General features: G+C 45.7%; 1 protein-coding gene across 6 annotated transcripts in view; it reads left to right on the top strand.

Moving 5' to 3' along the window:
* Positions 1-19,775, top strand: part of PSD3 (pleckstrin and Sec7 domain containing 3) — a 112,001-nt gene extending 92,226 nt beyond the window's left edge. For all 6 annotated transcript variants that reach the window (XM_087741312.1, XM_087741313.1, XM_087741314.1 and 3 more), the window contains 4 exons: positions 505-662; positions 1,545-1,689; positions 4,933-5,076; positions 10,119-19,775. In XM_087741312.1, the coding sequence (XP_087597438.1) occupies positions 505-662; positions 1,545-1,689; positions 4,933-5,076; positions 10,119-10,331 (660 nt within the window). In that variant the 3' untranslated portion in view covers positions 10,332-19,775. The remainder of the gene's footprint in view (positions 1-504; positions 663-1,544; positions 1,690-4,932; positions 5,077-10,118) is intronic.
* The last annotated feature ends 150 nt before the right edge of the window (positions 19,776-19,925 follow it).

Below are 19,925 nucleotides of genomic sequence, written 5' to 3'. Positions count from 1 at the left end.
CCTGAGCAGAGAGATTTAAAGGAGGTTGCTATATTTGCTTTGTGGAGACTGATAAGGAGGCTTCTCTAGTGTGTGAGGACCTGCCTAGGAGGACATACAAAAGTAGTTGTTTGAGAAAAATAAAAATTGAGCAGTGGAGGCTGAGAACCCAAGCAGGAACCAGCAGCTGAGCAGTGGAGGTAGGGAGCTGGCCATGAAGGATTCCTGAAATGAAGACAAATAGCCCACATCTGTTGTGATAGTCACATACTCCCTGTTTACTCAACCCTTCCTGTCAAGTGGAACTACTTCTCTCCCTTGCAGAGAGGTCAAAAAAGAGAAAGAAAGAGAAAGGAAAAGATGTTAAAGGTAGTGGAAACTGCAAGTGCTGAAGTCAGGTTGCATTTCAGTTCATATACTTTAATACTATTCATGACTATGGAACAAGGTTTTTCTCTAGGTTAAGGAAAAAGGAGTAGCATATGTAGAAATAAGATGCCATTTTTCCGCTGTTAACTCCTGCAGGATGAATATAAGCCAGAAAAGGCTTTGTCGGAGGAAGATCTGAAGAATGCAGTTAGTGTGCATCATGCGCTGGCATCCAAGGCAACAGACTATGAGAAGAAACCCAATGTCCTCAAGCTTAAAACAGCAGATTGGAGGGTCCTGCTTTTCCAAGCCCAGTAAGTGCTTTCTTCTGATTTGTGCCAATCGCTGAGGAAAGAAAGCGGTGCCGAAGGATGGGTAAATTCATGCCTGGACAGGTTAAAACAGGCTTAAGAGGTTCAATCTGTTTATTTGATCAGAAATAAGATTAAGTAGTGATTTGATTAGAGTGCACAAGTAGTTCATGAGAAAGAAACATCAGGTTTTAAGAGGCTTTTTAATCTAGCTGAGAAAGGCATAACAAGATGCAGCAGCTGGAAGCTGAAGCCGCAGGAAATTCAATTTGGAAACAAGGCACAAACTTTTAACAGTCAGAGTGATTAATCATTGAAACAAATGACCAAAGGCAGTCTTGGGTTGTCTGTCTCCTGATGTCATCAGGTCCTAGCTGGATGTCTTTCTGGAAGATATGCTTTGGTCAGAAACAAAGTTACTACTTAATAGAAGAATAATTTGATTAAGTTCTTCAGGCTGTGATATCCAGACAGAACGGATGACCTGCCTTTTGCTTATGACATTAAAAACCCGTGCATAAGTCTTGTGCATGAGCCCTTTTCTATTGAGATCTGTGTGAAACCTCCTAGAGATCTGTGGTGTCCAGCACAGCTGAGACCTTAGGACATAGGTCTAAATCAGGGCATTGGTTGCCTCTGTTGCTTGTGTCATTTGGATTGGACTAGGAAAAGATGTGTGCTAGGGTGAGTTATGGACCTAATCACGAGCCAGCCTGTGACTGAGATACCTGACGCTAACCGCTTGCAAAGATAGACCAGAAGACTGAGCAGACCCTAAGACTTGTCCAGTTCTGGTTATTCTTGCTTTTGGAATGCCATTGAAGGGGTGGGAAAGAGGTAGAAGAGGCTGAGTCAACAGGTGCTTAATACGTGTTTCTTCCCCAGGAGCCAAGAAGAAATGCAGACCTGGATCAACAAGATTAACTGTGTGGCTGCCGTCTTCTCTGCACCGCCATTTCCAGCTGCAATTGGCTCTCAGAAGAAGTTCAGTCGCCCACTCCTGCCAGCCACCACAACGAAGCTATCTCAGGTGAGCTGTTTTTATATAGAGGGTAGGTAATGATGATTTTTCTGGCTGGCTGGACTCTGGATGGTGGTCCTTGCCATTGTTTTGTGGCTGTCGCCACTAGCATTCCTAGGAGAAGGAGGCTTGCACAGTAAATCTCTGCTTGTTTCCTGATGCAAGATTTGAAGTAGGGGGAGAGAAGGAGCAGACTTGAATACAATTTTTTATATTTTTGAAGAAAAGAAACAATCACCAGTGTTCCTAGTACCAGATACAGAATTTTCATCCCATGGTTATGGCTCTGCAGAGGACATTTCAAATACTGTCTGACTGGTGGTTTTTTTCAATTTGAGTGTTTATTGCCACTCATGTCAGAAGAAATGGACATACTCCTGGTCTTTGGCTTGTTAGAGTGATAAAAGGGGAAAGCTGACACATCAGGCAAGCATCACTTCTATTTCTTCCACAATACTTTTCCAGACTCCAACCCTTATCAGCTCAGGGATTTACTGTTTAATGTATATTTATAAACTGTTTCTTACATGAGTGTCTTTGGTCTCCCCTTGTGATCACATAAGCTTTTAGCTTCCACAACATCCTGTGGCAGGGAGTTTCACAGCTCTACTACTTCGTGCATGAAAAAACACCTACTTCTGCTTGTTTCAAGCTGGCTGTGTCTGATGCTTGCGCCCATAGCTCTGTGTACTTTGGGAGCTGTGATGTGTGCCTTTAATTCCTCCTGCACTGGCAGAAACATGATATTGATTGCGTTGATCAGGTTGACAGAGTGGCAGAGGTGATAGATCCCAATCCTAGGTGTATACTTTATGAGTAACCTCCTGTAGCTTTTAAAGTCATCTGCCCATGCTGGATTGCTTCTTAAATGCATTTTTTTTCCATCTTCATAGCTTAGCAACACTCCTTAGAAACCACTATCTTATAATCTGCATTTCTCTAAGGGGGTGGGTTTTTTATGTCGCCCCTGCTTTTTCCCTCTCCATGGCCGTAGCCTTTCTTCTTTCAATGTGGTGACCGACTTTCTATCTTCTATTCTGGTTTAAAGTTTAAAACATCTCATACAGAATAATAATAACTTGTCTCATCCTTGTGGTTTTACCTTTTGCTTATGCATACCTTTTTTAAAATACTGTGTGGGGCTTCAATAACTTACCCTCAGCCACCAAAAAAAGCTTTTTTACTCATTGTTGTTCTGTGTGATTGTTCTATTTAGCACGTTGTTTCCTGGTATTATTGTTTCCATTTAATGTGGAAAGGAAAAAAATAGAACACAGCCCTGCGGTTTGTGTCTTGAAGAAGGGGAGACACGAAAAGTGGAATAAAATAAGCTGTTTTAGCTAAAGGCAGAAGAATGTTAAGTGTTCAAAGCAGATAAATTCAAAGGCAAGCAGAAACATGTCTGCTTTTATCTGTCAGTGTGGAAAAGCTGCCAGCAGGCTGCTTCTCATTTGGCAGACAAAAAAATATGAATTGTCAAATCCCTGTGGTTGCTGTTTAGGATTTTGTGGGCTGAATCATGATGGACAGTACTTCTTCAAAGGGCCTGTTCCTGGTCTGGCAGAAGTTGGGATGCAGTGCGAACCTAACATGGGCGAGGGAGAGAGGCTGGACATGACAGGTTGTTCAAGATCATTGTACCAAGTTTGCTTTCAAAAGCAGATCAGTGTCTGATCTTGGTTAGTCCAACCAAAGAGGGATGTGACAAAGCTATATATAAAGGAACAACCAGTCTAGAAAAGATCTACTAGGGGTTGGGTTTTTTTTTCTTTTTTCTGAGAATGTGCATGCACACACAAAAGCTCAAAAGGGCTGCTGCCCTGGAAATTACAAGTGCCAAATTGATAGCTGCTCAAAGACCTCTTGTCATCAGGCTGTAGAACTCACTGCAACAGGATGTCACTGGGACCAGCGATTCAGCACAAGGTAAAGAGTGATTGGGCACTAATAGAGAGAGCAAGCAGATCCAGGGTAGGTAGTTATTAACAGCAACAAGAATTTTTGGCAGCCAATAGCGAGTGGTTTGAGCCCTACCATGTATAGGCGGAGGCAAATTATCCCACATGTTTCTTTCTTCAGTTCTCTTGCAAAAGAGTTGAAGCACAAGATTAGCTGGGGCTCAACTGTCATCCTCTGTAGAATTTTTCCCCCTTTCTGCTCTTTTCCGCAGCTCCAGCTCAGTGAGCTGAGAGGCTCAGTCCCTGGTGAGACTCACAGTGCCGTGCCGGCATGTCCGAGCTAGGCGTGAAGCTTCAAGCTGCGCAGGCACGCCACTGGGGGACAAGTACGGGCAGCTGTCCCCTCCTCTGAGGCTAGGTACATACGCGGGAGCTGAGCTGGGTGCTACCTGCTGTTACGACTCGGGCTAAGTTACCGAGATCTGCGTGATCGTGTCTATATTTTGGACTTACCTAATTCAAACATCATTTCAGATCCAAGCCTAGAAATGGCCAGAAGGCCATGCTGCAGGAGCTGGAAACCTTCTGAGCTGTGGGAAGGTTAGCTGACAGATGGACTGGAGGAAGTGAGTGGGCCTGGGATTATGATAAAGGAAATTGCCTAGAAAGGGGGAGTAGCAGCTCCTCACTTTTTCCAACTGCACAGTGGGATAAAAGCTGGTAGCAGCTTAGCAAAAATGAGATACCTTTTGAGAACTGGCGAGCGCTTCCTCTTCTGGATGCACTGTATTGTTCTGAACAAATGGAAACTGCAGACGAGAGAACGTTTGGTAGTGCAGAAATGGAAGGAAGGACCCTGACTCCATGTCCTTTCTGTCCTGGAAGGAGGGAACTACTTTTGCATTGCAAAGACCTGAGGCAGGGTCTTTGCCTGTCTCATTCTGCCCTTGGTCTGACTGCATACACAACAGCCTTAATTAATTTTCCAAAAAATGTATTAGAGCAGAAGTGTCATGTTGTCAGTAATGCTCTTCAGCAAGCTGCTTCCGTTGCTCTCAGCAAGGCGAGGGATGACAGGCTTGCTATCCTTCCCAGTGGCATCTGCTCACTGCTGAGTTTTTCTGCAAACTTGGCCACTTTGCTTGGGTGCCTTTGAGAGTGCCGTTGGGGACAGAGCTCTGGGATAACAGACCTTATCAATCTAATTAAAATTAGTTAAAGAAACGAAGGAGAGAAAGAAAGAGAGAAAGAAAAAGAAACTACTTGGTATTATTGCACAGGAATCTCTCTATTTTCCTTTGCTTATTGAATATTTTAGATTTGTGTCATTTAAGTGCCTAATGTGTTTCTGAAGGATGAACAGCTGAAGTCCCATGAAGCTAAGCTGAAGCAGATCTCCACTGAGCTTGCCGAACATCGCTCCTATCCTCCTGACAAGAAGCTCAAAGGCAAGGAAGTAGATGATTACAAACTGAAGGACCACTATCTGGAGTTTGAGGTATGTATGGGAAACATTATTACTTTTACTTCTTGGGTGTGGATGGGGCAGCTGGTCTCATACTGGGGGTAGAGTCCTGAAGTTCTGCATTTTTCATCTTACTTCACCAAGGAGTATGTTCTTGTTAGACAGATACGTCACAGCAATCCCAGAAGCTGGGATGTGGCTCCTCTTTCTGATAAGGACTTCCTATGGCCTCAGCCATGAGTTTAGCTCCTCATCTGTGAAACGGAGGATTCAAATGTGACTCTCTGTCCTTGCCTGATGTATCTGTTTGAAGAGATGACAGGAACTGTCTTGTGTTCTAAGATTATGTGTTGCCTAGTGTGTTGGCACCTGAACCTTTACGGAATGACTGCATTCTGCAGTAATGCAGGTCATGATAATTGCCTTCCATTGGTATGTTCTGAGGAACTGCTCTTCTGAAATTATTGTTATAGGCATGCCTCATCAGAGCCATTTGTGTTGTGTACCAGTGAGCTGGATGTCAGGACGAGGAGGAAAAGGGTAGAATTAAATATCACAGGATGGAGTGATGCAGCTTAGGTGGCTGCATTGTTCTGAGTATCTGACAGCAGGTTTTATCCATCATGGTGTCTGCCACATTGTAGGGTTATGTGGGAGGGGGTCAGCAACCGAGCAGATGCCTGGTATTTTTCATGGCTGCATCTTTGAGCTTTTTCCCCCAGAACTGCGAGTCAATGTTGCCTTGGGTCTGAAAGGATCCTACTCTAGATAGGCACTGCCTTGCAAGGAAAATCCATACTTTGAAGAAGAGAAAGAGCAGATAAGACAAAAGTCAGAGGGACCACCAGAGGAGGTGCTGGAGACAACACAAGCCTCCAGAACTGAAGTAAGCCTCCTGCCATGTGTTCTGTGAGTTTCTTTTGGAGGAGCTCTTTTTACTCTTGGGCTTGACTGGTTGTGTACTCGGAATAGAGGTACTGTCCAGGCATGTAGGATTGCATTTAGGAAAGCCAAAGCCCATGCGGAGTTGAATCTGGCAAAAGATGTGAAGTGCAAGACGGAAGTTTTCTACAGGTATGTTAACAGCAGGACAGCTAGGGAAAATATGGGCCCTAGTTGGGGCCCATAATGGGGCAGGGGACCTGGTCACAAAGAACAGGGCAAGGCCAAAGTACTCAATGTCTTCTTTGTCTGGGTCTCTACTGGTAAGGCCAGCCTTCAGCAGTCACAAATACATGAGCCCAGTGTGAAAATCTGGAGCAAGGAAGACTTATGCTTGGTGAAGGATGATAAAGTTAGGGAATATTTAAACCAGACATACGCAAGTCCATGAGATCTGATGGGATGCAGCCATGAGTGCTGAGGGAGCTGGATGATGTCATTGCAAAGCCATTCTTGATTACCTTTGAAAGGTCGTGGTGATCAAGGGAGGTTCCTGAGGACTGGAGGAAAGCAAATGTCATTCCTGTCTTCAGGAAAGGCAAGGAGGAAGGTCCAGGGAACTACAGGCTGGTCAGCAGCTTCTCTGACTGTGGGAAGATGATGGAGCAAATTCTGCTGGAAATCACTTCCAAACACATTAAAGACAAGAAGGTGATTGTGAGTAATCATCATGGCTTTATGAAGGGGAAATCATGCCTGACCAACATGATAGACTTCTACAATGAGATGTCTAGTGTGATGGATGAGGGGAGAGCAGTGTTGTTTGTTCTTGATTTTAACAAGGATTTTGACATTGTCTCCTCAAACATCCTCATAGACAAGCTGATAGTGTGGACTAGGAAATCAACAGTAAGGTGGTTTGGAAACTGGCTGAACAATCAAGATCAAAGGGTTGTGATCAATGGCACAATGTCAGTTTTGAACACAGCACTCGGATGTACAGAGCAAGCCACATACTCACTCTGTCAGGGGTCTTGTGCAACTTGGGAGAGCAAAGAGTTTCTTGGCTTTGGATCCTTGACACAAAGTTTATTTTCTATCACTTCTAGAAGCATGATGAGTTAGGATGAAATGTAGCCTGGGGTGTTAGATGATCTTAGAAAGATAGATGGAGGAGGAGATTGTTGTGGGTTTTCTCTGTTTTCTGTCAATTTTTTCATGGCGGTCTTTAGAGATATATTCCTCTGGTATCTCAGTACAAAGCAGAACCAGTACAGCCCAGGAAGCAGAAGATGTCTTCTTCCCTAGTGAGAGCCTCAAACAGCAATTGAACTGTGCAGTTCAGATATGTGATCAGCACTGCAGGAATGCCTCTCTAGGCAGGCAAGTGGTGGCACCAACTTCAGTTGTGTGCGAGAGATGGTGATTCAGGGTGCTGCTGTGCAATGCTGTGTTACCTTCACACCTGGCACAGATTTTGCAGGCTGTGTTGAACTATCAATAGGCAGTTAAAAAAAAAAAAAAAAAAAAAAAAAGAAAAGGTGAGCTATATGAAAATCCTGAACAGAAACTTTCCCCCAGTTTTGGGGTTTCCACACCTTCCCTTCAGAATAAAGTCCTGTCAGGGTCAGGAAGGAGCTGGCGACAGACCTTGCTGCATGGGGTCAAAGCAAAAGGGCAAGAGGCAGGTGAGGCAGTTTTTTGTACTTGGCTCTTTCAGTCTGAGACTGCAGACCAGCCCTTGCATCTGTGTGCAAAGGGCTGTGCTGATACCTCTCCAGAAGCACACCAAAAGGGCCTGCGAGTCCCAAAGGAAGCAGCATAGTCCCATTAGGAAGGAAAAAGCCAGATTCTTTTTCTGTAGGCCCTTGTAATTCCTTTTGGTTCACCCACTGGCATTCCCTTCATTCTTGTTCCTGATCAAAGACAAGTGAGATGGTGTTTCCTCCTGAGGGGAGGTGAACCAGGAGGTGCCTGGTCCTTGTTCAGGGATGCAGCCAGGAGTGTTTCTTCTTGCTGATGTCTTTGCTTGTAGACACCAAGGAAAGAACATTTCCGCTTTGCTTGCTGTCTGAGAAAGTACTGCTCCAGATGATGGTTGCTCATTGCAGCAAATACATGGTTTGAGAGAGATCTTTTGAGTGCTGTGAGGTGAGAGGTAAAGCCAGAAATTTGATGGGTGGCTACCTCATCTCCTCTTTACTATGTGCATTCAGTCTTCAGAGATAATGTTGCAGAAGCTTCTGAACTGTTTTAACTTATGTGTTTTTACTTTCTTGACAGAATTTTCCAGATTAATTTCTTTTAAGGAAAAATCTCCACCAGCTTTAATACCTAGCTTCAAATGTCAGATCACTAAAAAAGCAAGTTTGTTGCAGTTGAAATCAAAATAGCAACTTCCAAATGCATTGCATAGTTGCAATTGAAATCACGGGCCAACAAAGTCCAGGGCATTATGGCCATTGGCTGACATGCGGTGCAGAAACTGGTCCCGGATTTCCATTCTGATTGCTGGGACTTGTGACCATGGTGGTGTTTAGTGGACCAAGAAAAAGCAGAAGTCCATATGGCAGTAAAGTCCCTCTCTCCCTTGATGAATATTACACTGATCCCAGGCTTAGAGCACTGGCTTGTCTTCTCTTTTGCAGACGTGTCCTGTTCGTTGTGTGATGAATCATTCATCAGCCCAGTGCATCATCATCAGGGTTCTGCTTGCTGTTTCTCCATTTCCTTTTTTATTGAATGACACATCTTACCTGCTTCGTGTGTTTGTCTCTTGCATTGTGGAGCTGGAGCTCCAGATATGGAATTGATAAGAATGTTTTTTATTTAATTTTTGGGTGAATTCTTTTATGATCCTCCTCTATGAGGTTTTGTTTATTCAAAGGACTCTTTGGAAACCCAGTCACGTTCTCTCCTCTTTTTTTTCCTTTATATTCCACACTTCAAAGCAGTTACCAAGCTTTTTGACTTCCTGCCCTCAAATAAGTGTTATTACCAGAACTTTATTATTTTATTACAAATTGGAAGAGTTTTTCTTAAACATTTTTTCCTCTGTCAGGAACATAATAATTTGGCAACTGTTTTGCCACTTTGAAATATAAATTAACAATCAGTACAGATATTTACGTCCTCCTTCCCTGGTCCCCAGCCCACTGAGATCACCTTAATTACAATGCCTGCACCATGTCTTTAGTGGATATGTCAGGGGCAAGTTATTAAACAAATCCCAGGAGGTGGGTTGCTCTGTTCCCAGGACCTCCTGCCCCAGCTTCTGTTTTTGAGGGCCTACAGGGATCTTCTGTTAATGTGCCCTCATTTTGTTGGTTGCTGAGGTGTTCTGTGCAGAAAGATGTTATTGTGGCACAGAGGCGAAATCTTCCCATTGGAGAGGGAAAGCTCTGCTCCAGACGAGGAACAGAACAAGTGGGCATGGGGCACAGTAAAGTGAACTTTTTCCAGTTGAAAAATACAAGTGTCTGGACAGAGAGCAACCTTCATCATTCACCATGAGTGGCCCTGTCAGGGGAACATGCCATGCTGCTGTCATAGCCTTCTCATCTGCTCCTTTTTGTTAAGGTCTGGCCTTGCAGAGCATCCTCTCACAGGCTCAGTGGGGGCCAAGCTGGTACAGTCTGAGCTTAGCAGGACCCTGCTTTGGTTTCTTCCCTGTGGGCTGAAGCAAGGAAAGCAGGACCTGCTGGTGGGAGTGGAGAGTCGCAGGGGAGAGCTGTAGCGAACCAGAGCAGGATTTTTGTTGTCCCTTAGTTTGCTGCACTTTATCTCCATGCCCGCGTGGGGCACATAACATCTCAATATGTGTGAGCACAGACTATGACTCAGCGTCACTAAGGTCAGCAGGCTCTTGCTTGGTGGTGTTACTCGGAAATCACCATGTACTCCAACTAGCTGGGAGCCACTATTCAGCAGAGCACTGGGATTTTTGTGCTGTAAAACTGAGTGCCTCTAATTGCACTGCACCCCTGGGCTCAGCCTGCCTGAAATCCTTTTCGTACAGTGTAATTTACATTAGCCACCATTGTTCATGTCCACATCAGGCACCATTGTTTGCGTCCATATTAGGCTCCTGGTTTTCAAGGCCAGCAGAAACCATTAAGTTACACAGATGGTCTCTCAAGTGCTTCTGCAGAATTTCTTCCAGACTGATTTGGGCCTTTCTTTTCATTTCCCAGAAAAATCGCTATGAGATTTACGTTGGCCTCCTGAAAGAAGGGGTGAAGGAGCTGCTGAGTGGAGGAGAGAACGATGCGCCAGGACTGAAGAAATCCCACTCGAGTCCCTCGTTGAATCAGGAATCTCCAGTTAGTGCCAAGGTGAAACGCAATGTCTCGGAGAGGAAGGACTACAGGCCAGAAACACCCAGCATTAAGCAGAAGGTCACTTAGGGTGGAAATGGCAACTAGGGGAACAGCCATGCAGCAAAGTACCGGTGGTCAAAATTTTTTCATTTAATAACCTGTCATTCACAAAAAATAAGTGCATCTGCCTGAATGGGGTGTTAGTGACATTTTCTATTGTATATTTTGCTGTTTCTGTGCAGATTGTGGGAGATGTCTTTGCTCCTGCTTTGCTTTGCTATGTTAATTTATCATTTAGCAATTGAAGCATCGGGACTTTTTTGTGTTGTTCTGTTTCTAAAGGAGCTGGGGGAGGGGTAGAGCGCTGTGACGTATATTCTGTCTCTTCCCCGTTTATCTCCTCCCATCGGCATGTGGCTTTCATCTCTCAAGTCACTTGTCACTTTATTTACGTGGTGGGTGGGAAAGTAACTGGACAAATGCTGCAGTGCTGTGAATGCGAGCTGTAGCTGTGAGAAAAGCTGTGCAAACGGGCAGCTGCAGAAGGCTGGCTAGAGCCTAGGTTGCTGGGAACACTGGTTTCCTGACAGTGCAGAGCATGTCGGTACTGGTACTTAGCAGCGGGTGCTACAGTAAATAGTCGCTGTTGCTTATCATTATTGCATTGACCCTGGACCCATGAGCACGAAGGAATGAAACCTGAAGCCTCTGGCAATGCTGGGATGACAGCATTGGAATAATTTGTTTGCTTCTTTCCAAGCAAGGAGTCTTCTCCTGAGTTAGCAGGCTGGGGGGTATCCAAACCCGTGCTGTCTCTGTGGTCAGGGAGATTAGGGATTACCCAGTCAGAATGAACCTGGGCTTTAAATTTATTTGCAGAGGAGGCTGCTGTAGATGTCAGCCATTAGTATTGTATTTTAAAGACAAAGGGCCTCTGTGTAGTTTTTAACTATACGCTCTCACTTAGCTGCTATATAGAGCCTTATGATATATTGTGCCCCGATGCTCCCCCTTCCAGGAGTTTCCTTGTTGGTGTGCACAGATATAAGTGTTTGCAATTTCTCTGCTAGTGACAAAGCACTTTGCCTTTTCTCTTCAGGAAGGGATTTTCCTCAGCTCTCCATTTTCCTGCTTTAGCTCGCATATAGGTGGAAGAGGCTGGTGCAGACCGGAGAAGGGGACATACCTGTCCCCGCTGTGGGCCAGGGTTTGATGCCATCCTGGCTACTCTGTGCCTGGAGGCCAGCACAAGGCAGCCCCACGTTTGGCAGATCCTACCCTCCACCCTCAGGGAACCGGCCCACCTTGCAGCTCCTGCATACTCTGCACCAGGCTTTCAGAGGGAAGTGTAGGACAGGGAGAGACCACCGTGGGTAGAGCTTTCCATACCTGAAAGCCCCCTGATGTAGAAATCATTTTCCTGCTTCCCAGCCCCTCTCACCTGGGCAGCATCATGGTTCTGCAGAGAGCGCTGGCTCACCTGTTACTTAACACCCTGGGTTTTAATGTCGAGTTTGATATCGGCCCGCTGGGTGAGCTTGGACAGGTCTCTCCCATTTTGCCTTGCCCTTCCCCTGTGCGGAGTAGTACAACCAAACTGGCCTTTCCCACAAAGCACCTTGGGAGGTAATGTTGAGGGCCAGTTGAAAATTGTTTGTTGCTGTTATTTTTGTTGTGCCTGGCACAGGGCAGCCTTCCTGATGGATGTAATTCTTAATGCATAAAGAAATGTCAAGATCAATGCAAGGACTGTTTAGAAATGTGCTGGTGTTTCCAGCCTAAGTCGTCAAAGGGCCACAGATCAAAAAAATTACCACCTGAGTGGATTTGTGCTCTGCCAAACTTCCTGAAGGGTCCAGGTCAATTAATCTAGCTTATTGAACTGCTGTTCAGTGGACAGGACAGGGAGTGATCAAAGAGAGAAGGACCTTAACAGGCTCCTCATGACTTGCCTCCCCCACTGAGGACTACTGTGCAACAGGTTTCCCGGTGTTATGCTCACTGTTGGCTGTTAAAGAAGACGTTGCACTCTCAGATGCCAGAAGGTGTTGGAGCAAATTGATCCTTGCAGTTGCAGCCTGGCAGCAAAACCAGATGGGACTGTTTCCACGTGCGATGTTGGGACGCGCACACATCTGGCATCTGCCACTGAGAGCGGCCACTCCATGCTAGAAGTCAGGAGGTCAGCCCCTAACCCTGGCAACGTTGCTAAAAACTGCGGAGTCCTGAATAGAAACAGTCAGCACTTCCCAGGTGCTGGGGCTTTAGAAGTTGTGCATGCTTACAGTGGAGCAAATGTTCAGTCCTCTTCCTAAAGAAGACAGATGCCCTCTGCTGCTGGAGCCAAAGTGATGTGGTGTTAGGAGACTCAGTGTAAACAGGTGCATGATAGTGCTCATTGGGAGGGATTGTTTCAATTAATCAAGTGTGGTAGATCAACAGCTCGTGGAGGGGAAACAAAGCCAGGAGATCCCTGCAGCTGTTAATCATGCTCTGGTGGTTTAAAATAAACAAGGAGAAGAGAGAGAAGAAGAAATTCATTTGTGGAATGCCAGATGCACATTTGAGAAGAAAACTTGCCCTGTCTTAGATACAGTGTTAGGAAGCGTGCAGCAGAAACAAAAAAAATGTGCAGATTGGTAAATGGGCCCTGCTTGGCTGTCAGGGCGGGGTTGTCTAGATGAGCTTTCTGAAGGCAGGCTGGAACATGCCCAGCAAACCTCTTGTGATTATGGAGTACAGTGCTTTAAAAGGCAAAGAGGTGACATTTAACTTTTTTTTCCTGGCTTTTAAAATATTCTGGTTGCTGTAAACTGCAGTTAAATTGCTGAGCTCAAAAAGAAATTATTCCTGTAAAATGCGTTTCCCAGCTTTGACACAGAAACGGGATAATTCCTCTTCAAAGTCATTGCAGAGGAGATGATTTGAAGCAATAGGAAAAGTCAAAAAGTGAACTGCAAAAATTATATTTTTTTTTCATTTTTCATTATTTATTCTCTATTTCCATGTATACTTGTAAACAGATTAGGGTATATTTTTTAAGTCTCATCTGGGCTTAGCAAGTGCAGTTTTTCACTGCATTTTTTAGCCATTAAACATTTGTTGAGCTCGGAGCACTCTTGGTGAGACTGCTGAGGCATGCAGATTAGTTTACTGAGAATTTGTCAGGTTCTGCTCAAGTTTAATTAATGCCATTTTGCTCTGTTGCTTTACAAATTCTAGGCATCCCAGACACCCATGTGAAAATGCACATTTCAGAGGCCAAGAGAAAAAGGTGATCCTGTTGTGAATGCCTAAGGCTCCTGGACTCCCTTAGGAACAGGATCATCTACTAAGCAGTACTGTAATTTGCTTTTTTTCCCCCCGATGCAATTGTAAAGGGTGGGGGCAGGTTCTCAGGAGGTCTCAGCAGTGCATCTTCTTGGGTGGCACCACTGAGAGTCTGGCCAGGTAGCTTTGCATGGTACCCGGTGCCCTGCCTTTCTTTGCTGAAATGTTTGCCTTTAGCAGAGATCAGTGCTTGACCTCAGCGACTCAGAAGCTCCCATTGCAGTACTTAAGGATACTCTGCTGATTTCCATCCCTCCTCTGGGACCCATCATGCACCTGTACTTGGTATCAGCAGAGCAGCCTGCAGCTTTCTGGGGGTGCCCAGTGCGAGCAGGAGTTACCAGCAGACCACCATGAGCACCTGTGCATGCAAGCCAGCCTTTGCATCAGTGCTACAGGGAGGTGTCATCCTTCCTTGTCATCCTCCCTGCTGCAGCGTGCAGCCATCGCTCAGGCAAAGCCTCTGCCTGCGTTTTGAGAGGGGGGATGCAAGGAGGAGAGCAGGATAGGGCCAGTGGCTCCTCACATCCCCCCTCTCAAGATGCAGACAGAGGTCCTGGAGGGACGCATCCTGCTCTGAAGCATTGCTGGTTGCTCCCCCTCCAGGGGCTGGACCATCTCCGCGCCCCGGCTGAGGGACGAGAGGCAGGAGAGGACCTTGCTGCGTCTGCACGTGACAGCAGAGAGGTGAGGGACACGGGCAAAATTGCCTTTCCCTCTCCCCACTCAGCAGCCAAAACAGGTGAGATACTCTCCCGAAGCCAAAACCATGCTCCCCTCTGTGAGCCTGCAGGATGCAGGGGTCTGGTTGAGATGGTTTTCATTCGGCAGCGGCTGCGAAAGAGACTCTCTGGGCCGGCTGTGTGTTTGTGTGCGTCTTGCAGATAAATCACACATGGACCAGTGAACATGACTACAGCTTTTTAATCCAGTATTTATGTTGTGTCTTTAATTGATGTAGAGAGATAAGTCAGCCAGCAGAATGATTAATGAGCGTTGCTGTGGGGGAATGCTGTTCAGCTGTGACGCCGACTCAAGACAGTTTTTCATCTATAGCCAGCCACTTGTAAATGGTTACCAGAAGCTTTCTAAAGGCTTGTAACAGCTCATTCCTTAAGTGCTGATCCCTCCTGCTCCCAGGGTGTGTCCGTGTCTGGGGGCTCTCCTGGAGAGCAGTGCTCAGCACAGCCCTGCTGTGAGCAGGAGTTTGGGCTAACAGACCTCCAGAGACGAGAATTGTTCAATGACTTTTCACAGCTCCAGTGCCTTTCAGTAACAAGGCTGGTTGTTCTTCTGGCTTGAAACAGCCAATATTTTTGCCTTTCTCTGGTGGGGGAGTGAGGTTCTCGCTTGATGAGAGCAGCCCCTTCAGTGAGGAAGTGGTTTTGGTAGTGGAGAACATCAAAGGTGGCAGGGTTATCACTGGGCTTCTGGAGGTCATTGCATGGTAATGTTCTTCTTGAAAGTGGGGAAGGCTTTTCTCTGCAGACAGTGTACCACTTACCGTGTCTGCATTCTCAATCCTTAAATCAATTTTGGCCTTATCGCAGTTAGTCTGACAGCTCCTCCTCCTTTTCTGTCAAGCTGCTCCTGTCTGTCATCTTAGCACCTCAGCTGCTTCTGTATAACAGGTCTCTTTCCTTCCATGCTTGCAGAAATCCGGAAAATTTGACTGTCCCATCTTGCCTTGAGAAAACCTGCTCTGAAGCAGTGCTGCATTGAATGGATAACCCTGTGAACAGCTTTTTCATTCTGCTCCTTGGTAGCCTATGTTTCCAGCCACAGTTATAGCTGGGAGGTGTGAGACGGAGTTTCAGACTGCTGTGATCTTCTACCATTATGCTGCAGGGATACAAGGTCCCCCCTCCCACACTCGGACCAGGCACTTGTGACATTCCTAGTCTCCTTTCCAAAAGTCTTGGAGGCAGAGGCAAGCCATGCTGTGGGGAAACTTTGAAATGCTGTTTTGCAAGGAGTTGGGTGCTTTCCAAATTAGGCCATACATTTTGCAGCCTTCTGGGGAGCTGTGTAAAAAAAAAAAAAAAAAAAAAAAAAGCCAGTGCCCCCCAAGCATAGGGAGATGGTATCCAGGTTGTCAGAAATACTGGCTGCTTTTACAGAGGCAAAGGCAGTATACACACCTTATCTCGAGTGATCTTCCAGCTTGCTGCTTGTTTAAACTTTCCCCAGTATTTCTCTCCCCATGCTCCGGGACGTCACATCTGCTCTGAGAGGGCGGTTATGAAGCCTGCATGTCTCCCCAGAGCATGATCAGAGCTTCCCGGCGTGCATTCCCAGCATCCAAGATCTAGGCTGCCTAGAGGGGTGAGCCAAAGAAGCTGTCTCAGAAATTTCTTTGAAAGAGCTGTTCTCCAGCTTGTGCTTTTTAGAAGATATTTTTAGTGCATATAAGAAGCAGTATGCCTGGCCTCTTCTCTCTCCCAGCGCTCTCCCAGAAGCATAGGTGTAGTATAGTGAGTATAGCTTCACCTAGAGCTTCACCCTGTGGGACCTGAACATTTGCTCCAGCAAGAGAGGCTTTGTCAGCCTCCGGAGAAATGATATCACCTAAGATGAGCACCAGTGCACAGGACAATGATACTGTAGGATGACAGTCAGAAAGCCAGTGCCACCCTCCCTGGCTGGTCACCTGCTGGGAACTGTGTACTTGAGCATTACTGGGGGTAATGAGAAACGCTGGCTTCCTTTTCCACCTACACTGTGCTGCTTGATGAACTGTCCCTGCCACCTGCTGCTTGTCTCCCTTGTGACAGCAGCACCCTCATCCAGGGGTGCCACAGTTCCGTTGTTAGGAGGCTGGTTTAAGTAAAAGCAAGGAGGACAGGTCCCGGGGAAATGTGTCCGGATGCTCTCTGGCAGTATCTGCTCTCCTGTTGGCAACATCCAGTTGAACAGTGAAAGGAGGCAGAGAGAAGGTACCTTGCTCGTCCGTTTTGTTAGCTGCATTGAGGCTGTATTTTAATTATTTATCGGAGCACTTCCCTTAGCAAATGCAAGCAACAGCTTTCCCAAAGGCTGCACCATTGACCTGACTTTGCTCCCGTGGTCAGAAGGAGCAAATTTAGGCCAGCCCAAAGTGTTCTCTGTCCTCCCCTTTGAACAATGAACTACTCTGTAAAAATTATAAATGTTTAAGCAATGAGGGACCTCCCATGGCATCTGCTGTTAAATCTGTGCCAGGAATCAGCTAGCGTACAGGCCAGAGGTTTATTTGGACCAAGAAAAAATACATCACCTAGCAATGCAAGGATTGAAAGTGCTACAGGCTACAAGGGCAGGATTTTTCTCTGACATAAACCGTTGTAATTAGTAGCCACCCTATAGCAATGGTCCTGTATGTAACTCACCTAAATGAGACCAGTGCAACAAGATACTTTATGTCTAAGCAGGCAAGGTTTCGGCTTTGCCTTGGGCCAAGCGAATATCCTGGTGTAACCACAGAGCAGCTAGCCAAGCTGCCAGGGAGACTTGTTTGATGGAAAATGCTCTTGACTCCCCTGAGCCTCTTGCTGGGAGAAGGGAGATCGATGATAGCCAGTCTGTGTCACTGCACAGGGCAAACTCTATCAGTGATATAAGTCTTAAATCACTTACACGCTTATGAAAACCTCATGCTCAGTGCTGTCAAATTCTGAAAGACTGTAGGATGAGAACAGGGGTGGGTTGTGTGGGTTTTTTTTTAATTTGTACATATTCATGACAACTATGTCCTCTTACTCGAGGCTGGGATTATAACTTGGCTAAAAGAAGAGAGTTTTTTGGCAGTTTGAAAACTTTAAAATCACTACTCTTTGCGTGAGGTACAATCTGAGGCTTACATTACTTGGTGAACGTGTTTAAGTGATGCCTATAGATGTGTTTATGTATTTCATAGGTATAGTATGGCTTCTGTGGCTCAGCACTCCAAAGCCTGCTGTGCTTTCCTGAGGCTTATTTTGGTCAAAGCACTTAAGCAGCTGCAAACTTTGTTAGGATGCTTGTTGTTCTAGTTGTTCTCGAATTAGGTTAAACAGTCATCAGAGCTTTCGCAGATTTCGGGTATCCCTTGAGCTGCCTTGATCTCCATGTGTTTGTCCACCAGTGGCTGCCTCTTGTTCTGCATGTCGAAAGCAAAGGCATATATTTGAGAGTCTAAGCAAGGATTACTGGGTGGGATTTTCTGCTAGCTCAACACTGGGCTAACTCTCTTGCTATAGATGTCAGCCGATGCCTGCACCGGGAGCATCCGTGCTGACTTCTTCTGAAAATCACACTCTGGGGATCTAACACACAGCTTTACTTCTGAAAATGTTGACCTCGCTCTGTGAAAATTCAGTAAGGGGACATCATGTCCAAAAGTGTCCAAGCAGGACAGGTGCCTGTGATGTCTCCTGCAGATACAGCCGTACAGCAGTAGTGAGGGTTTCTTTCTGCAACTGTACAGATTTCCAGAAGAACGTCTGGTTCATCAATAGGGAAAAGAAGAGCAGCAGGGCTCAAATATCTCGGACATCTCGTATGCCTCCTAGAGGATTCCCTTGGGAGGTTTAAACAACCTTTTAACAAGTTGCTGGTCTAAGTAAAAAGACATAAGGAAACCTAGTGAGTTTTCCTATTGCGCTCTAGTCAGGGCAATGCTAGCATTATCTGCATTATCCCTGGAAAGGGGGAGCAAAGCCTGAGGGTGGGATTCTTACCTGGAGTCATAAAACTCTTATCACGCAGTTACCTTGAAGCACTTGAGCAACCTCAGTGAAGCCATGCCTTTGTGCTTCGCTGGACCATGGCCAGGGTGATTGCGTCTTGCAGGACTGAGATGAGAGTGGACCACGGCTCAGGATGAAATGAAGAGGGATATCCCCATCACCTTACTTTGGGTGAGCTGTAATCCTGTAATCCTTTTTCAGGCACTGAGCTTCTCCCTTGGGTTACCTGCCTCCCATGGTGACGTAGTGGGAAGATGAGGGTGAGCACTATTGCACTCAGAGTCACAGTTAGAAGTGTCATTGGCCCTCCACCTGAGCTGTTGCAGAGTTGTTTTCCCTTAGGCTGAGAAAGGGGTCTGAATTTTCAGTTATCGTTGCGTGGTACCCATATGAGAAGAGTAACTCTTGGTAGTGGTAGTACAGAACATTTTGCATGTGCGTGTACACACACCCTGTGCATCTCTTGTGTGCAGACCTAACCTTACAGGTCCTGACAGCAGTCCTTGCAAGACCTTTCCTCTGGGTGGCCTCCTATCCCTTTTGCCAAGTGTAGGAACCTTCTTTCTGATAACCTTGAACTCAGTGTACTCTCATCACTGAATTGCTGGAGTGTTTTTCATGCAACACGCTAGAGACGCAGTCCCGGTCTCACTGCTTTGTGGTGACTTCTTGGTCTGCTGTGAAGCAGCGTTGAAGTAATCACTAAATCTTTTCCAGCAGCGTGAAACTTGCTGCTCTGACTCTTGGGCGGTCATTGTCTCAGGTTTGAGGCTGTCCTACCACCAGGGCACCCTGTTTTGTCCCTGGGAACATGCATGGCCAGAAAAGCATACAGTGGTCAGAGTCAGAGCTGTGCAGACTTAAGTCAAGCCCTGGTTCATGGGAGGTGTTTCCACGTGCTGCTGATGTCCATAAGGACTCGAACATATACTTGCTTACATAGAGATGCTTTCCTGAAGCAGAGTTGTCACTCTTTTCTACAGGTACCACAGGATGCCCTCCCTTATTCTGCTTCATGTAACTGGTACTAGAATGATCATTTCCTGATAAATGAAGGCACTTAATCAGTCCTCTTCCCCTTGGAAGAAGGACTTTTGGGGATATTGTTATATCATTTAAAATAATATTTTGGAATTTAAGTTTACATTGCTTTATTTTTCACTTGAGGTGACTGTATATAAATATTTTCCTCTATTTTATCATTGCTGATAAAGTAAGCCTACGGTATACAGACAAATAATTTGCCTTTGATGTATTGAAACTGTGAGATATAAAGTAGACTTCTCTCTTGTGTCCATGTTCCTGACTATAACTCTGTTCCTCTGTGTTTTTATAAGTTGGAATAAATGTTGCTTACGGGCAACACAGAGCCTGCAAGCTTCCCAATAATTTTTATGTAATTGAAATCAAGCAACCCTAGTGAAGGATCTCACATATGTATAATGATATATGTATATGTACAAACTTTAGAAAGAAATAAACCAAATGTATTTCATCTTCTGCAGTTGAATGTTTTTTACTGGAGCCCCTACCGTTGCTTCCTACAAGTAAGACCATGAAGGTGGCTTTACCAGCTCATACAGCAGCTTCTGGCTGTCCTGCTCAGGGAAGATAGAGACCAATTAGCTGGTGCAGCCCTTTCCCC

The sequence above is a fragment of the Nipponia nippon genome, unplaced genomic scaffold (genome assembly GCF_047370975.1).
Source record: "Nipponia nippon isolate SJK-2023a ecotype South Korea unplaced genomic scaffold, ASM4737097v1 scaffold_8, whole genome shotgun sequence".
NCBI lineage: Eukaryota > Metazoa > Chordata > Aves > Pelecaniformes > Threskiornithidae > Nipponia > Nipponia nippon.
The sequence above is the reverse complement of the archived record's forward strand: the minus strand, read 5'-3'. Positions and strand labels throughout refer to the sequence as shown.